This window comes from Gracilinanus agilis, chromosome 1 (assembly GCF_016433145.1).
Source record: "Gracilinanus agilis isolate LMUSP501 chromosome 1, AgileGrace, whole genome shotgun sequence".
NCBI lineage: Eukaryota > Metazoa > Chordata > Mammalia > Didelphimorphia > Didelphidae > Gracilinanus > Gracilinanus agilis.
This window is the reverse complement of record NC_058130.1, coordinates 118,351,012-118,369,121: the sequence shown is the minus strand read 5'-3', so window position 1 is coordinate 118,369,121 and position 18,110 is coordinate 118,351,012. Positions and strand designations below refer to the sequence as shown.

At 33.2% G+C, this 18,110-nt stretch overlaps 1 protein-coding gene across 1 annotated transcript; it reads right to left on the bottom strand.

Annotated features, from left to right (window-relative positions):
- Window positions 1-17,017: 17,017 nt before the first annotated feature.
- Window positions 17,018-17,263, bottom strand: LOC123230854 (NEDD8-like). The gene has a single exon (XM_044657032.1). It carries the CDS (start codon window positions 17,261-17,263, stop codon window positions 17,018-17,020), a length of 246 nt encoding a protein of 81 aa, XP_044512967.1.
- Between the last annotated feature and the right edge of the window lie 847 nt (window positions 17,264-18,110).

Sequence of the window (18,110 nt, the reverse complement as noted above, 5' to 3'; positions counted from 1 at the left end):
GTGTGAGGTGGTATCAGAGCTGTTTGGGTTTACATTTCTCTAATTAGGAGTGGTTTAGGATACTTTTTCATATTCTTTTTGATAGTTTTGATTTCTTAATCTGAAAACTATGTATTCATGTCCTTTAATCATTTGTCAATTGGGGAATGGCTTAATTTCTTGTACATTATCCTTATATATTTGGGAAATTAGATCTTTGTGAGAGAATTGTGTTATAATTATTTTTCTTAGTTTGTTGTTTCCCTTTTAATTTTGGTTGCACTGGATTTGTCTGTAAAAATCTTTTTTAATTTAGTAAAATCAAAATTATTCATCTGACGTTTTGTAATGTTCTCTGTATCTTGCTTGGTCTTAAATTCCTTCCTTTCCCACAAATCTAACTGGTAGACTGTTTTATATTCGCCTAATTTATTTATGATTGCATTCTTTATATTTGAGTCACTTACCCATTTTGAATTTATCTTGGCATAGGGCGAAAAATGTTTATCTAAACGTAATTATCCCCATACTCTTTTGCAATTTTCCCAGAAGTTTTTGTCAAATAGTGTGTTCTTGTTCCAAAAGCTTTGGAACTTATCTTTGGGCTTATGGAACATTAGCTTACTGAGGCCATTTACTCTTAGTCTATTCCACTAATCTAACCTACTCTCTGTTAGCCAGCAAAGTATTGTTTTGATGATCACTGCTTTGTAGTATAGTTTAAGATCTGGTACTGCTAGGATCCCATCCTTTATATTTTTTTTTCTTTAGTTCTCTTAATATTCTGTATCTTTTGTTCTTCCATATGAACTTTGTTATAATTTTTTCTACTTCTATAAAATGTCTTTTGGTAGTTTGATAGGTATGCCACTGAATAAGTAAATTAGTTTAAATAGGATTGTTATTTTTTTACATTAGTTCATCCTACTCATGAGAAATTAATGATTTTCCAGCTATTTAGAGCTAGTTTTATTCATGTGAAAAGTGTTTTTTTGTTGTTCATATAATTCCTGAGTTTGTCTTGGCAGAAAGATTACCAAATATTTTATTTTGCCTAAAGTGATTTTAAATGAAGTTTCTCTTTCTAACTATCGTTGCTGAATTTTGTTGGAAAAATAAAGAAATGCTGATAATTTATGTGGGTTTCTTTTTTTTTGTACAACTTTGCTAAAATTATTAATTCTTTCTATTAGCTTTTTATTTGATTTTCTAGGATTCTCTAAATATACCATTATATCATCTGCAAAGAATGCTACTTTAGTTTCCTCATTGCCTACTTTACTCCCTTCAATTTCTTTTTCTTCTCTAATTGCCACCTTTAGCATTTCTAATACAAATATTAAATAATAGTGGTGATAATGGGCATCCTTGTTTCACCTGATCTTATTGGGAAGGCTTCTAACTTATCACCATTGCAAATGATACTTGATGATAGTTTTAAATAAATGCTGTTAATTATTTTGAGGAAAGGCCCTTCTACTCTATACTTTCTTGTGTTTTTAATATAAAGGGTGTTGTATTTTGTCAAAGTCTTTTTCTGCATCTATTGAGATATTTGTGTGATTTCTGTTAATTTGGTTATTGATATGAGCATTTATGTGGATGGTTTTCCTAATGTTAAACCAGTCTTGCATTCCTGGTATAAATCTCACCTGGGCAAAGTGAAAAATCTTTGTGGTAACTTGCTGTAGTCTCTTTGCTAGTATTCTATTTTAGATTTTTTTCATCTATGTTCATTAAGGAGAACAGTCAATAGTTCTCTTTCTCTGTTTTGTCTGCCTGCTTTTGGAATCACTATGATATTTGAGTCATGAAAAGAATTTGGCAAGACTCTTTTTTGCTAATTTTGTCAAATAGTGTGTATAGTATTAGGATTAGGTGTTCTCTGAGTTTTGATAGAATTCACTTGTGAATAATATGGAAATAGGTATTGAGTGATAATACATGTATAACCCAGTGGAATTGCTTGGGAATTTTTTTCTTAGGGGGTGCCATAATATCTTGTTTAATTTCTTTTTTTTTTCTGAGATGGAATTATTTAAGCATTCTATTTCCTCTTTGATTATTCCAGATATTTTTATATTTTTCAAATATTCTCCCATTTCACCTTGATTGTCATATTTATTGCCATATATTTGGTCAAAGTAGTTCTTAATAAGTGTCTTAATTTCCTCTTCATTAGAGATGAAATTACCCTTTTCATCTTTGATACTGTAAATTTGATTCTCTTCTTTTTTTATTAGATTAAACATCACTTTATCTATTTTATTTGTTTTTAAGAGCCAATTTCTAGTCTTATTTATTAATTCAATAGCTCTTTTACTATTAATTTTATTAATTTCTCTTTTAATTTTTTGAACTTCAAATTTAGTTTTAACTGGGGATTTTAAATTTGTTCTTTTTCTATTTTTTTAAAGTTCCAGGCCCAATTCATTGATCTCCTCCCTCTGTTTTTTGTTGATATAGGTATTCAGGAATATAAATTCTCATCTGTGTACTGCTTTGGGTGTATCCTATAGATTTTGATATTTTGTCTCCTCCTTGTCATTCTTTTCAATAAAATCCTTAATTGTTTCTCTGGCTTCTTGGCCCACCAGTTTAGAATAATTAGATTATTTAGTTTTGAATTAATTTTAAATTTGCATCTCCATGATCCCTTACTAATTATAATTTTTTGCATTATGATCTGAAAAATTTGCATTTATTATTTTGACTTTTCTGAATTTATTTACAATGTTTTTATGCCCTGGTACACGGTTGATCTTTGTATATGTACCATGTGCCATTGAAAAGAAGGTACACTCCTTTTTATCCTTGTTCGATTTTCTCCAGATATCTAGTAAGTCTATTTTTTTTCTAACTTTTCATTCACTTCCCTTACTTATTTCTTATTTATTTTTTGGTTCAATTTATCTAGTTCTGATAGGGGAAGGCTGATGTCCCCTACTAGTGTGGTTTTACTATCTATTTCCTCATTAACTTTCTTTAGTTTCTCCTACATCATTTGGTGCATTAATATTTAGTATTCATATTACTTCATTGTTTATAGTACCTTTCTAGGAAGATATAGTTTCCTTCCTTATCTCTTTTAATCAGATCATTTTTTGCTTCAGTTTTGTCTGCTATTATGATTGCTACTTCTAATTTGTTTACTTTAGATATTGCATAATAAATTCTGCTCCAGCCTTTTAAATTTAATCTGTATGTCACCCTGTCTCAAATGTGTTTCTTGTAAACAAGGTATAGAAGAATTCTGTTTTTTAATCCACTCTCCTATCCACTTCCATTTTATGGGTCAATTCATCCCATTCACATTCAGCATTATGATTAATAACTGTGTATTGCCCTCCATCTTATTTTAACCTTTTGATCTTGCTCCATTCCCTTTCACTCTGTTTCTCCTCATCAGTGTTTTGCTTTTTATAACACTCCCCCACTTCTTCCTGGCAATTACTTCCCCCTTCCTTTGTCTTATTCCCCTTCTACTTCTCTGTAGGGTAAGATATAATTCTATACATCAATGAGTATATTTATTTTTCCCTCTCTAAACCAGTTAAGATTAAAGTAAAGTTTAAGCATTGCCCATTACCACCCTTATCCTCCCCTCTCCATAATGTTTTTTTATACCTCTTTATGTTAATAATTTATTCAATTCTATCTCTCCCTTCCCTTTTCTCTCATTTCAATCCTCTTTTTCACTCCTTGATTTTTTTACATATTAAATCATATCCATACATATCATGTCATATATATAATTTTATACCAACACATTTACATATAAATTATATCATTATACATCACCATATACATCATATCATCATAATGAGCTTACTTCCCTACCCTCTTTCTAAGTATATTCCTTCTATCTGCTCTACTATTGAAAATAATTTTTGAGAATTATAGATATATGCTTTCCCTTTAAAGATACAATTTGACATTAATGAGTCCCTTGAATTTTCTCTTTCTTATTTACCTTTTTAGGCTTCTTTCGTGTCTTCTGTTTCAACTTCATTTTTTTGTTGTTGTTGTTTAGGTCTGACTTATTTCTCAGGAATGCTTACAAATCTTCCATCTTGTTGAATGTCTATTTTTCCCCATGAAAGAACATACTCAATTTTCCTAGATAGGTGATTCTGAGTAGTAAATTCAAATCTTTCACCTTTCTGAATATCAGATTCCATTCCTTCCAATCCTTTAATGTAGAAGCTGCTGGATCCTGTGTGATCCTTATTGTGTCTCCATTTTATTTGAATTGTTTCTTTCTAGTTGCTTGCAATATTTTCTCCTTGGCTTGGGAGCTCTTAAATTTAGCTATTATATTCCTGGAAGTTGTTATGTGAGGATTTCTTTCTGGAGGCAATCTGTGTATTCTGGGAAGTTTTCTTTGATAATTTCTTGCATTATGATGTCAAAGCTCTTTTTTTTATCATGGCTTTTGGGTAGTCCAATAATTATTAAATTGTCTCTCCTGGGTCTATTTTCCAGGTCAGTTGTTTGTTTGTTTGTTTGTTTTTCAAAAATCAACTTCATGTTTTATTCTGTTTTTTTTATCCTTTTGATTTTGTTTTTATTGTTTCTTGATTTTTCATGAAAAGTTCATATCTAATTGCTCAATTTTAAATTTTAAAGCCTAATTTTCCTCTTCCAGCTTTTGTTTCTCCTTTTTCATTTCTTCCATTTCTCTTCCCCACTTTTCCTCTATCTCTCTTAATTTATTTTTGAAGTCTTTTTTGAGCTCTTTCAGAATCTGTGTCCAATTTATATTTCTTTTGGACTTTGCATGTGTTTGCTTTGCTTTCACTGTCCCCTTTTGTGTCTATACCTTGTTCTTTGTCTCTATAAACATCCTTTAGAGTTAAGTTTTTTTTTGTTGTTGTTGTTGTTTGCTCATTTTTCCTACCATTTTTTAGGTAGGTTCTGTTTTCTGTGAGGATAGGGTAAGCTCTTAAACTTCAGTCCTCCCTTGATGCTTCTCTTATATTATTTTCTCAGTTTCTACCAGTTTTAGCTCTTCAGAGATTGTATGATGACTTGAGGTCTGGGAACACTGAGGGCCTCTTCCCACTAATAATTCACTTAATCCTTGAGATGCTGATATCTTAAAGACTTGCCTCAAGCTTGGGCATGGACTTTTATTTTCACAGTGGGAACTAATTTTATTGAAAGACAGTATATTGATTTTTTAAGGTTCCCAGGTTAAGAACATCTGAGTGACTAAATGATTTCTAAGGTCCCTTCTAGTCCTGATGTTCTGTGGCTCTTTGGGAGGAAATAGAACCCAAGCACCCAAGAGCTGAAAGGGAGCTTGGAGGGCATGTAGGATACTCCTACCTGGGCAGGGTCTTCTCTGCAAGACACCTGGCAGGTGGTTGGTCATCTTCTGCTGAAAGACCTCCCCGGAATGGGAGCTCATTATCTCCCTAGATAGTTGCTTCTCCCTTTGGCTAGTTCTCCTTGTTAGAGTGTTTTTTTTTAATTACTTCATTTATTTATTTATTTATTTGCTTATTTATTTATTTGTTTATTCATTCATTCATTCATTTAATTATTTATTTTTAATGACATGATTCATGTTCTTATTTTCCCCTCACCCCACACAACCCCCCATAGCTGACACACATTTCCACTGGTTTTAACATGTGTCATCTATCAAGACCTATTTCCATTTTATTAATAGTTGCATTGGTGTGATTGTTTCGAGTCTACATCTCCAATCATATCCGCATCAACCCATGTGTTCAAGCAGTTGTTTTTCTTTTGTGTTTCCATTCCTGTAGTTCTTCCTCTGAATGTGGGCAACAATCTTTTCCATAAATCCCTTGAAATTGTCCTGGGTCATTGCATTGCTGCTAGTACAGAAGTCCATAACATTTGATTTTACCACAGTGTAACAGTTTCTGTGCACAATGTTCTTCTGGCTCTCTTCCTTTCACTCTGCATCAATTCCTGGAGGTCATTCCAGTTCACATGGAATTCCTCCAGTTTATTATTCCTTTGAGCACAGTAGTATTTCATCACCAGCATATACCACAATTTGTTCAGCCATTCCCCAAATGAAGGGCATACCCTCATTTTCCAGTTTTTTTGCCACCACAAAAAGCAAGGCTATAAATATTTTTGTTTATAGCAAATCACTTGATCCCCATTGCCTAGCCCTTACCACTCTTCTGCCTTCAAGTCAATACACAGTATTGACTCCAAGACAGAAGGTAAGGATTAAAAAAATGGAGTTTTGAGCATGGACTTTTTATCTCACTCTGAATTTGATCAGGTCGGGGGCTGTTCAAATTCTAACCCTAGGTTTAGGTGCAATTTTTGGTCTCACTGTATACTTGATCAATTCAGGCACACAATTGATTGCCTTGTCCTAGAGCTCTTCCCTGAACCGCTGGCAAAAAAGATCCAGAACCCTCTCTTGGGTGAATCAACTACCCCAAACTGGGATTTTAGTCCTCATTACAGGTCCAGACTAGGACTCATGGCATCCTCTGGGCCCATACAGATGTGCCCACTTTAGCACATACTGCCCTAAACTAGAATCCTGGACTTTACCACTGATTTGAAACCTCAAGGGGTGTTTGTTGGCTTGGATGTCTTATTTGCCCAACTAGGTAGTGTCTCAGGGTCTGAATGTTGGATTGAACTCAGGTTCAGAACCTGGCACAGAAGATATGGGGTGGGAATGTGTGACTTGTTCTTAACTTGCTCTTCACTCCTTGCTATAATCTTGCTGACTGTGCTCCCCTCTCATGCCAGTGCCCCAGATGTTCTCTGCCTACCTTTTAGGTCTTTCTATTCTTGAAAGTTGTTTTTGTCTCCCTGTTGATTCTTTCACTCCTGTATTTGTTTTATGATATTATTTTAGTATTGGTTACAGGAGATTCTCATGGTGACCTTGAGCTTCTCTGCTCTACTCCACCATCTTGGCTCCACCCCTGTAAGTCTATAACACATTGGTTTTTGTTTCCAACTTCTTGGAATCCTTTTTAGCAATACCTGCTCTTATTGGCTATATATTAATAAACTTGAAACACCTCCATCTTAAGTCCTCTCTACTACCTCCATTGTCATGTGGGAAGACAAAAGGGTCATTTACATTGTTCTAGGTTATTCTAAAATTTCAAATGCTTTCATGTTGGACTGCTCTATGGACAGAAGTGACCAGGAAGTTCATCATCCCCCAAAATCCAAGCAATGAATCATCTGATCCTTGGAGTTTTTTGGAATTTCAAAGGGGACTTCTGGCCAATTCATCTTCTCCTACACATTAATTTTGTAAGGGTATGGAAGAGGTTGGGTAGAACAGTGAGACAAGGAATAGAATAATATTAGAATAAAGAAGAGCTTGTACCTGACCATTCTGCAAATCTTCATTTACCACGGTGAAGCACTTCATCTGATTAATGTGTGACTCTGCCAAATGACTAATATAATCCATTCACATTTCTCCAAAGTGAATACTGGCAGAATGGGGCTAAGGAAGGCATGTACTTCCAGTGGAAGTGTGGGAAATAGACCAAGAAAGAGGAGACAGAGATAGACAGAGGAGAGAGAAAGGTAAATTGGTTTACTAATCAAGCCAGCATTAGCACCCAAGACTCTTGGCTTTTGGTCCAGTCCTCTTTCACTTATTCCCTTATGTGTTTATGAAAGAAAGGGTTTTAAAATTTTATTTTATTTTTTAATTTCTCTCAATAATTGTAAGTGAAATTATAACATCTTTTGAATAACTGTTTCTTTTTTTTCCTTTTTTTATATTGTTACTAAATGGAACCCTTATCTGAACTACAAGTGCAGGTTTTGGTTCAGAAAACAGAAGAAAACCCAGTTACTTGGTTCAGGTCTCCTGAGCATTCATCATTCAGAATTAATGGTCCTATTAATTACTTCCATTTCTTGGGATAATCCCTAAAGAAAAGTAGAATGAAAACCAGATAAACAGGTCTAGTTTCTTGAAGAAGATGACAAAAGAAAGAGAGACCAATAAGACATTTACCTTTGGGCTTTTGGGTGGGAGATTTGGTTTGAAAATCTTATTAGCTTAATAGAGAAAGGAAATAACATGATAAAACCTTTCAGAGAATTAAGTAAGAATTCTTATTCCAGTAACCTGCCTCTCATGCATCTTTGCACATACCTTGGTCATATTAATGCTGGTTCTCTTGGTTTCATTATGTGGTTTTTTTAAACTTTACAATACATGAAGAATAATTTCTGTTTGGGCATGTATTTTCCTATGATGACATTAAAATTAGAATAATCTTAATGTATGTACTTAGAAAATATTTTTCCCCTTGAGAAATGGAAAAGGAATGTAAAAAAGAATCTCATACGGCAACAAAATATATCTAAAATGCTCTCATTTCTATGGCACTTTCAATTTTATATATTTGGATTTTTTTTCCTTCATTGTGTATTGATGTCTTTATGAAAGGCAGATTCAAAAGACTCTGCTACTAAGTTCATGTATGTATAAACCTTATTTCATGGAACGATTACTAGCCAACTCTATATTTTAACATCTCTGCTTGGATGTCCTTTGGCCTCTGTGGGCCCTACTTTTCAAAAACAGAGTATGGTATTTAGATAAAAAGAAATGCAGAGTTTTTTGCCACCACAAAGAGTGCAGCTATAAATATTTTTGTGCAAGTCTGTTTATCTATGATCCCTTTGGAATACAATCGCAGCAATGGTATGGCTGGATCAAAGGGCAGGCATTCTTTTATCGATCTTTGGGCATAGTTCCAAATTACCATCCAGAATGGTTGGATCAGTTCACAACTCCACCAGCAGAATGGCTGAACAAATTGTGGTATATGTTGGTGATGGAATACTTTTGTGCTCACAGGAATAATAAACTGGAGGAATTCCATGTGAACTGGAAAGACCTCCAGGAATTGATGCAGAGTGAAAGGAGCAGAGCCAGAAGAACATTGTATACAGAGACTGATATACTGTGGTAAAATCAAATGTAATGGACGTCTGTACTAGCAGCAATGCAATGACCCAAGACAATTCTGAGGGATTTATGGAAAGGAACACTACCTACATTCAGAGGAAGAACTATAGGAGTAGAAACACAGAAGAAAAACAACTGCTTGGACACTTGGGTTGATGAGGACATGATTGGGGATGGAGACCTGAAAAGACCACACCCATGTAAATAAGTCTTGATTGACCACACATAATAAAACCAGTGGAAATGCGAATTGGCTACAGCAGAGGGGGGCGAAGGGGGGGGTTTGAAGGGGTGAAGGGGAAAGTAAAAACATGACTTATGTAACCATGGAAAATTTTTCTAAAAATAAAAATTTATTAAAAAAAAGAAATGCAGAGGTCTTGCACAGTGTTTTAAAACAATTATAAAAATGTTAAATTTTCCTCATTTCTTTCAACTTTCATTAAGTGCAATATGTGATATCATATACAGACCCTAGATCTTCTGTAATGTCTCTTATAAAACCTTGGGTGGGCCTCTCAAAATTTATGTACTTTAATTTCCTCATTTGTAAAATGAGTGGTTTGGACTAGTTAACTCCTGAAGTTTCTTTTCTTCTCTAAACCCATGATTTCCAAAATCATTGTTGTATTGAAGTAAACTCATAAAGTTAATAAGAACAGATTTAATTTTAATTGTAAGCATTTACATCTTTTAAGTTGGTTAACACTTTAATTTGAGGTTTAATTTAATGTTTTGTTAATTTTTCAGACTTAAGAGAGTGCTAGAGAATTTTTTTTAATTTAATATTAATTGCATGTAGTAATTTTTACCATTCACTTTTAAAAACATTGAGGTCCAAATTCCTTCCTTCTTTCTATCATTTCCTCCATCATTGAGAAGGCAAACAATTTGATATAGCTTATCCATGCATAACCTTGCAAAACATATTTCTATATTAGTCAACTTGTAAAAGAAAATACAGACCAAACCACCCCCCCCAGAATATAAAGAAAGTTTTAAAAATATCCTTTGATACATATTCGAACTGTCATTTCTTTAACTGAAAGTGGATAACATTTTTCATCGTATGTCTCATGGAATTGTCTTGGATCATTGTATGAGGAAGAATAGCTAAACTATTCACAGTTTATCATCAATATTGTTGTTACTGTGTATGATGTTCTTCTCATTCTTCTCACTTCCCTTTACATCAGTTTATATAAGGCTTTCCAGGGTTTTTTTTTTTTCTGAAAGCATCTTGCTCATTATTTCTTTTAGATAGTAAAATTCCTTAGCAATCACATATTGTTCAACCAGTCTCCAAGTGATGGACATCCCCTCTATTTCCAATTTGTTGCCATCACAAAAAGAGCTGCTAAAATATTTTTATTCAAACAGTTCTTTCTCTTTTTATTTTGATCTCTTTGGGATAAAAACATAGAAGTGGCTTTCTGGGTCCAATGGTATGGCTATGCATGGTTTTATACACCTTTGAGCACAGATCAAAATTGCTCTTCAGAACAGTTGGAACAGTCCACAGCACCACCAAAAGTATATTCATTTCTCATTTTTCCCATATTCCCACCAACATTTCCATTTTCCTTTTCTGTTACATTAGACAATTTTATGGGTATGCGGGGACATTTTAGTGTTTTTAAAATGCATTTTCTAATCAATAGTGATTTAGAGTATTTTTTCACATAATTTTGATTTCTTCATCTGAAAATTGCTTGTTCTTATCCTTTGACCATTTATCAATTGGGGAATGTAGAAGATGTTAATAATACAGCTAAAATTTAAAATTATATTCTATATACATTAATTTTTCTCAGAGAGTGCGTACTTGTGAAAAGTTTTCTCCAGTTCCTGAAGTAGTCCCTTTTTTGGTAAAAAACAAAAACAAACAAACATATTTTAAATTCTACTTCCCTTAGGGAAATAGTTTTAGAATTCTTTCATCTCTCACTGACTAACATCTTTTGGGGTTCAAATTTTCAATGTTTTATATTACATTTTTGTGTTGCCTATGGTGTTTTTACAGTCAAAGAATAGTTTTCTTCATTCAAAGTGTTTTCTCCAAGGAAACATGTGGATAGCATTAATCTTCTCCATCAAAGTCATGTTCAAGGCATTTGTCAGAATAAGAAAGCATATCATTATACAAGTCCTCATTTTTTTAACCTAAAGAAGGATGGGATCTATAATATGTTAACTTCCAAGACAATAATGTAATGAGTAAATTAATTTATATTTCCTAAACTGTGAATCACAGAAATATTCATGACAAACTTGGAAGAGTAAGCTTAAAATTTTATATCCTATCATTATTAGCTCTAAGTAAGAACTCAAAATCCAGAGTGCTCATAGAGCCTCATTGCAATGTGATGTTTGAGATTTCAAATATGTGTGTTTTGTTATATTGAATCTCTGGGAGCTTGAAGATCACCTTTGATTGACAAATAAGTCAGTTGGATGGAATGTTCCAGGGAAGTCATGCAAGAGGCAGGAGGAGGGGCAGTTGAGAATCCTGCAGAAGTTCTGGGTCTTTGACCTGTGCTGAGGCTAGAGATCGGTGGATCCTGGTCTTGGAGTGAGTGTGCAAACATCTCTCTGCAAAACTCTTCCTGTACTTGAGATACCGTGCTAACCTGTACCTGACCACCACCTTGGTGTCTACTGCCCCTAGATATTAGGAATTACATCATCTAGATATCTAGGTTTCCCAGAGCCCGGGAGGGATCCGGGAAGTGGGCAGGAGACGAAGAAGAGGGTGGAAAGGGTGGAAATAACTCAACTGTAAGGCTGAAGATCTATTGAAGAAGTCAAAATATCCCAACAGTTTACCTACTCTGGTTTAGTCCTGGCCAGACTGAACCAGAGGGAAGCTACACTGATTCTTCATCTGCCAGCAGTTGAGATTTCATTAGTAACCAGTAGAATAGGGTCTCCTATACCACAGTCCTTTACCCCTATCCTTCTTGTTAATATAAAGTTTAAAGTACTTTCCTAAAGCAGTTTCAAAGCTTGTTTTGGGAAGGGAGAAATCGCAGTCAGAATACAAGGCGTTATCCTAGCTAAAGAGCCCAAATCAATATATCAATTAACCCAGGTGGTCCTGAAGGGATATACCTCTTAAACCTGAAGGATCCTGCCTGGGCAACTGTTATAAGGGAGAAGGGTCATCCTATTTCTCTCTGTACATCAATTTATCGTCTCAAATAGATCAAGAGACTCCCAATAATTATAACAGTTTGTACACATGTGTTCAAAGTTTCACTGCTCTAAGAAAAAGCTCTCTATTTGTTACAAAAGAGATCATTAAAAAGTGATGTATATTTTTTGGGAAATTTACTCTTGTTTCATATTGGAGTTTTAAGTTTTCTCCAAAGAAATAGACTCTAGTGTTTGAGGCTACTTTGATATTTAAAAGAATAAATCACTTAATTGAAGAGAAAATCTGGGGGAAATAAAGAACTCTGGGTAAAGGCTGAAACTAAAAAGTAGGAGAGATGAGATAAGGATGAGGACAGAGTAAGAAGATTATTTGGGGGTTTCAAAGATTAAGGTCACAGCAGCAGAGCCTGGAGGAAGGCTGAAGAAAAAAAATTATATTATGCTAATTCTAGCTATTACCAGAGAGGTTCAAAAGTTTCCTTAGATCCACTGTTTGATTACATGAAATAGAAATGTTTGTAAAAGGTTAAGGCTAATATGAGTTAGAACAATGATTTTATATTTAAAAGTACAAGGGTTAGAGGACATGGGAATAAGGTTAGAGGACTTGGAAAACCTACACATACTCTGCTCCATAGGGTCATGTTGGATGTGACTGAGTAATTGAACAATATAATAAAGTTATTGTGCATGTTTTCTTTTATTGGCTTATTTTGTTCTGAATCACATCTTGTACATCTTTACATGCTTCTCAGTAAATGTATACATAATTTCCTATAGCATAATAATATTCCATTACTTTCATAGCCTATTTAGCCATTTCTCCATCAATAGATATCTACTTTGAATCCAATTATTTACCATCACAAAAAGGCCACTATAAATATATTATTGTCCTCATATGAATATTTTCTTCTTATCTAACACATCATTGGGTATATGCCTAGTAATGGAATCTCTGGGTAAAGGGGTATGGATAAGTTTTGTTTTTCATTCTATTTGTGTCATTATAAATTACTTTCTAAAATAGTTCTACTAGTCAACACCAACAGCAATGCACTAATGTGTCTATTTTCCTATAGTCACTCTAACTTTATCTATTTTTGTCAGTATCAATATCAGTGCCATAGCATTGATGCTGGTTGAGGTGGGATACTTAGTGAGCAAATTAGGAATTGGGGAATAACTTTGGTGTTAGTTCATTGGGTTGTTAGCTCTTTAAAGTTCCTGGTATCTTGGGCTAGAGAGACACCTGCACTTACTTTCCCTTCTTCACATAATTCATATTTTGGATGTCAGACAATTTGTATTAATTGTTGGAGATACGAAGAAAAGAGAAATAGAACATGTCCTCAAGGATATCTCATTCATTCTAAGGGGAGAACACATATAAAAAAACTTTGAATTATAAAAATATATGTTAGTTGATGACTTGAAAAGTCAGCAACTATAGAGAAGAGCAGTTATAGAGAGATCAGAGAAAATGAAGAATTGAAAGAACTAATACTTCATAGAACATAATATCTAGGAAGAGAGGTAACAATAAAGCACATGCTCTTAAGTACCTATCTGTAAATTCACAAATTGTGGTTAATATGTGAACTTGAAATTCTAGTGCAAATTTCAACTCATAGATATAAATGAAATTTAGTGGATTGGGATTTATAACTAACTTTACTCTGGAAAGGTTATCCTTTTTAATGGAAAAAGAAGAGAATGAAGAAGCATTGCATAATAAGAAAATTAAATTTGTGAGAGAAATTCAAGAATTTAAAGGAAAAAATACGTCAGAGATCATTTGGATGAAGATCAGAAGAGGCAAACAGGAGTTATATTGTTATAGGGAAAGACTAGATAACACTTAGACTAAAGGAAAGATTAAGAGTATGAAATATCACAATCTTGCACAGATATGTGCTATTTTATCAATTTAAGACTTCACTGTTCTAAAAATCTGTGTCTCTTTCTCTCTCTTAGCAAAAAGTAAATCAGTTACTTTTTTCTAAGTCTTTGCTTTATTGATATATTTCAAAAATTATAGGAAGGGACAAGGAGAACTGCAATAACCTGAATCTCATCAGACAATTGATGGAGAAAAAATTATAAGAATCTTAAGAACAAGGGAACAATCCACCACAAAATTTGGTATAAAGAAGAAAGTCATGGATTGTCTGATGTAACTTCTAAATTTTGTGAGACAAGATTTCAAAATTTTTGAAGAAAGAAAGATCCAATAGTCATATTTTTTAATAGTCCAAGAATGATGGTAAGTTTTTAGGAATTAAATTTTGAAGACATAATTAGAAATGATCTTTATAAGGAAAATCTAAACTAAATAGGCTTGACTACTTGAAAAAAATCAATATAAATACCCAGACAACTCAAATTTTTAAGAAGATGGAAGATGAAATTAAGGGAACCAAATGAATGTAGGTAGAATAGAATAGAAATTGTCTGTGTCTGGAAAATAAAAAAAAAATCTTTGTAAACTAGTAATTGATGAGAAATTTTATGTTGAATACATTTACCTTCCCAGAAAGGTTACTATATTTGGCCTGGGATTTCCGTTTTTTTTTTTTTTAGTTAATAAGTTACACAATATTTTACTTTTGGTTTTAAACTTAGATGCTATTAATAACCAAAAAAAAAGGAAATTTAACATGGTGGAAAAGTTGCTTCTACTCATGTAAATATTTTTTTCTATCCTTCACCAACTATATTAGTTTAGGGAAAATTGTTTCCTATCTCACATAAAAATACTACAGATCAGGAGACAGATTTAGGTGCTAAGCACTACAAGAAAATACTGTTTTATGTAAGATGCCAGCAACCCTCCCCCCAAATAATTGACTTTTTTTTTACCATACTATACCTTTAAAGAGAAGTTAGATAAGGCATCATGGGGGGAGAGAGGAAACAGAGATCACTGTGAATTATACACAATATATTTCAGTCTGAGACCTCTGCTGAATGCTGGTATGATTGCAGAAGGCTGTGGACTAGATGGGAATCAACATTATCTCCAAAAGCAGAGATTCCAGAATCAATGGATGGAGGTAGGTATAGGACCCTACTTTGTTGCTCTTGTACTCCCCCAAAACATTTGCATTACCATAATATGACCTTGTGGAATATTGTAGCTTAAAAGTACTCCTAATAATTAATGGCAAGAAATACATATTTTATTTTATACAATGTATATATCAAATCGAGAAGTTGTTGATATACATGAGTTATTTTGAAGAAAATATAGAATATATGTCATAATATATGATGTGTGAGAAAGATTAAACCCTAATTCCCAAGAAATTAATTTAACCTTTATTTTAATTCAACATAATTACCATTCAAAGGTCATTTCCACAAAGTCTACAATTAAAAGTGATTTGTTGAATTTAAATATAAACAAATGTTCTTGATTAACAAAAAACTGTTAAAATGATCTTGGAGTTTTATTGCACTGATGCTAAAATTAGTGTCAATGAAAATTTCCTTCTTTCTCTGTTCTTGTGAAATGTATGTCTTACCTTCAGACTTTCAGAGACAAAAAGTGAGTTTCTTGAAATGTTTAAGGTATATATTTTATGTATTTTTTTTAGAGTTGAAGAAATAAATATGAGCTAGAATATATCCTTTATTTAAAAAAAATAGAAGCCATCTGATTTTATAGCTACTAGGCATGGTCAAAGATTCAAATAATCATACTGAAATATATAATCTGATTAATCTATTCTCACTATGAAAAAAGATATTATTTTAATTCATGGTGTTAGTTAAATGTATGATTTTCAGAATATTGAAATGCAACTATCTGCCTAAGTTATAATCTTACAGTCTACCTTAATTTTTTTATAGAAAAATTCCTTTTTTGACTAGCTCCATTCTAATAACTAATAATGAGATTCTTATCTCTTTTTGTTTCATAATTTAGGGGGTTTACAGACAATTCCACATTCTTAATGGTAAAGTTTTAACAATAATTCTTGGATCATTAAAAAAAATCATATTTAAAAAGGAATCAGAAAAATCATCTATTCCAGTGACTCCCAAAGTGGGCACTACCACCCCCTGGTGGGTGCTGCAGTGATCGGGGGAGGAGGGGCAGTGATGGCCACAGATGCATTTATCTTTCCTATTAATTGCTAATAACATTTAAAAAAATTAATTTCCAGGGGGCTAAGTATTATTTTTTCTGGAAAGGGGTGGTAGGCCAAAAAAGTTTGGGAACCACTGATTTATTCCTTTTACAAAAGAAGAAAATAAGGGAAGAAATTGCTTATTGGACCAAAAAATGAATTGAATTATAATGCATATGTCTCTAGTTAAGTGTATATGCCATACAAAATTAGTAATATTGGTTTTGTATATAAATTACAAACCATATTTTAAAAGAGATAAAAATTAAAATGAAATAGTTTGCATGTATCCTGAATCTAGCAATAAGAAATTAAGATGATTTAGATATAGGTAGAATCTTCTTTATTGTTAAAAAATTTTATGAAACAGGTCTGAATGGCTTTAGGCACCTACCTGAAAAAGTGGAATTGCACACTGCATCAAGCTACAATTAGGACTGAACAACTGGTATTTTGTTGCAGAGCACTGACATATAGAGGGTAGAAAAATTTCAAATATTTTTATTTTTTTTAAGAAGGCTGGGAAATTTCTTTATTTAAAACCAGCGTACAATCTTGAGGGAAGGAGCAGGTGTGACCACAAACTAAAAAGCAACAGATAGCCAAGGACCTTGTAGACCCAGAGGATTGGACTCCAAGGTCCTCACAGACCTCCCAGCAACAGACAGAAACATCTAAGTATCTCTCCTGCAGAGGATGTGGTGGTTCTGTTGTCCCAAAAGGTGGAATGGGATATGTGGCATCATTATCAGTGATGGTGTGAGGGGATGAAATAAAAGGAGGTTCATCACCGTCCAAAGCCAACTCCCCCACGAAGAGCCAACATCAAATGGAAGACTGAATGTCTTTGGATCTTGTAATCAAAAACTGTTTTCTTGTCATTCATCTGTTTGCCATTGTAGATGAGTTGTTGCAATTGTAGAGGAATTCCTTCTTTTTCTTCCACCCGCTCTTTGATCCATTCTACCTTGTCTTTGGGTTCAGTGTCAATCTCAATTTCTTTCCCTGTCAGCATCTTCACTTTGATCAGCATCTTGCTCCTGTATCCAAGCCTCTTGTGGATGAGTCACTGATGTCACTGCTACTGTTGCTGCCTCCATTCCAAATATTTTAAAAATAATGTAAATTTAAATTTTCGCACATTCATGTATTTATAGCACAAGTACTTCATTTCAGTAGTATAGAAATTATTTAATGTATTATAGCTCTATCCCTTATGAAACTCACTTTTTACTTCAGGAATTTTTATAAATAGTAAATATATGATAATATGATGAGGGTAAAATGAATGATTATAGAAATAAAAACTAGAGAAAGTAGGAAAGCATGTATTGTGGTCAAGAGAAGCACCTTCTGCAAATGAGCAAAGGCAGGAAATGTAAATCCAAATTTAGGAAATAACTGGTTGACTGATTTGTTTGTTTATGCTTGAAGTATAATAAAATGAATTAATTATGGAAAGATAGTTTGAAGCCCATACCACAGATGACCTCAAATACCAATCTTAGAAGTTAGTGTGAAGATACATGGGATGTCTGAATTATTCTTAGTTAAGAATAATAACACCATAACTATCTCATAATATTTTGTCAACTATGAAGAGGATAAATTGGAAAATAGAAAGACTAGAAGTAGAAATGGCTATTCAAAGGCTTCTATTTTCTCTCCTCACCAATTTAAGCTCTTAAAGCTGATGAAAAAATTATCTTAGGCAAGAAGACCCATTGTGTCAACATCCTAATTCAGACCTGTTATAAAAATCCAGATAAGATACAATGAAAATTGAAAAAGATTAGTGGTTATAGTGTAAGGATAGAAATCAGAAGGCAACAACTGACCAAATATGGGAAGTGGAAAAGAAAAATCAAAGACAATTATTA

Bases quoted from the DNA above. Each gene is read 5' to 3' on its own strand.
- LOC123230854 (XM_044657032.1), bottom strand. From the start codon at position 17,263: ATGCTGATCAAAGTGAAGATGCTGACAGGGAAAGAAATTGAGATTGAC.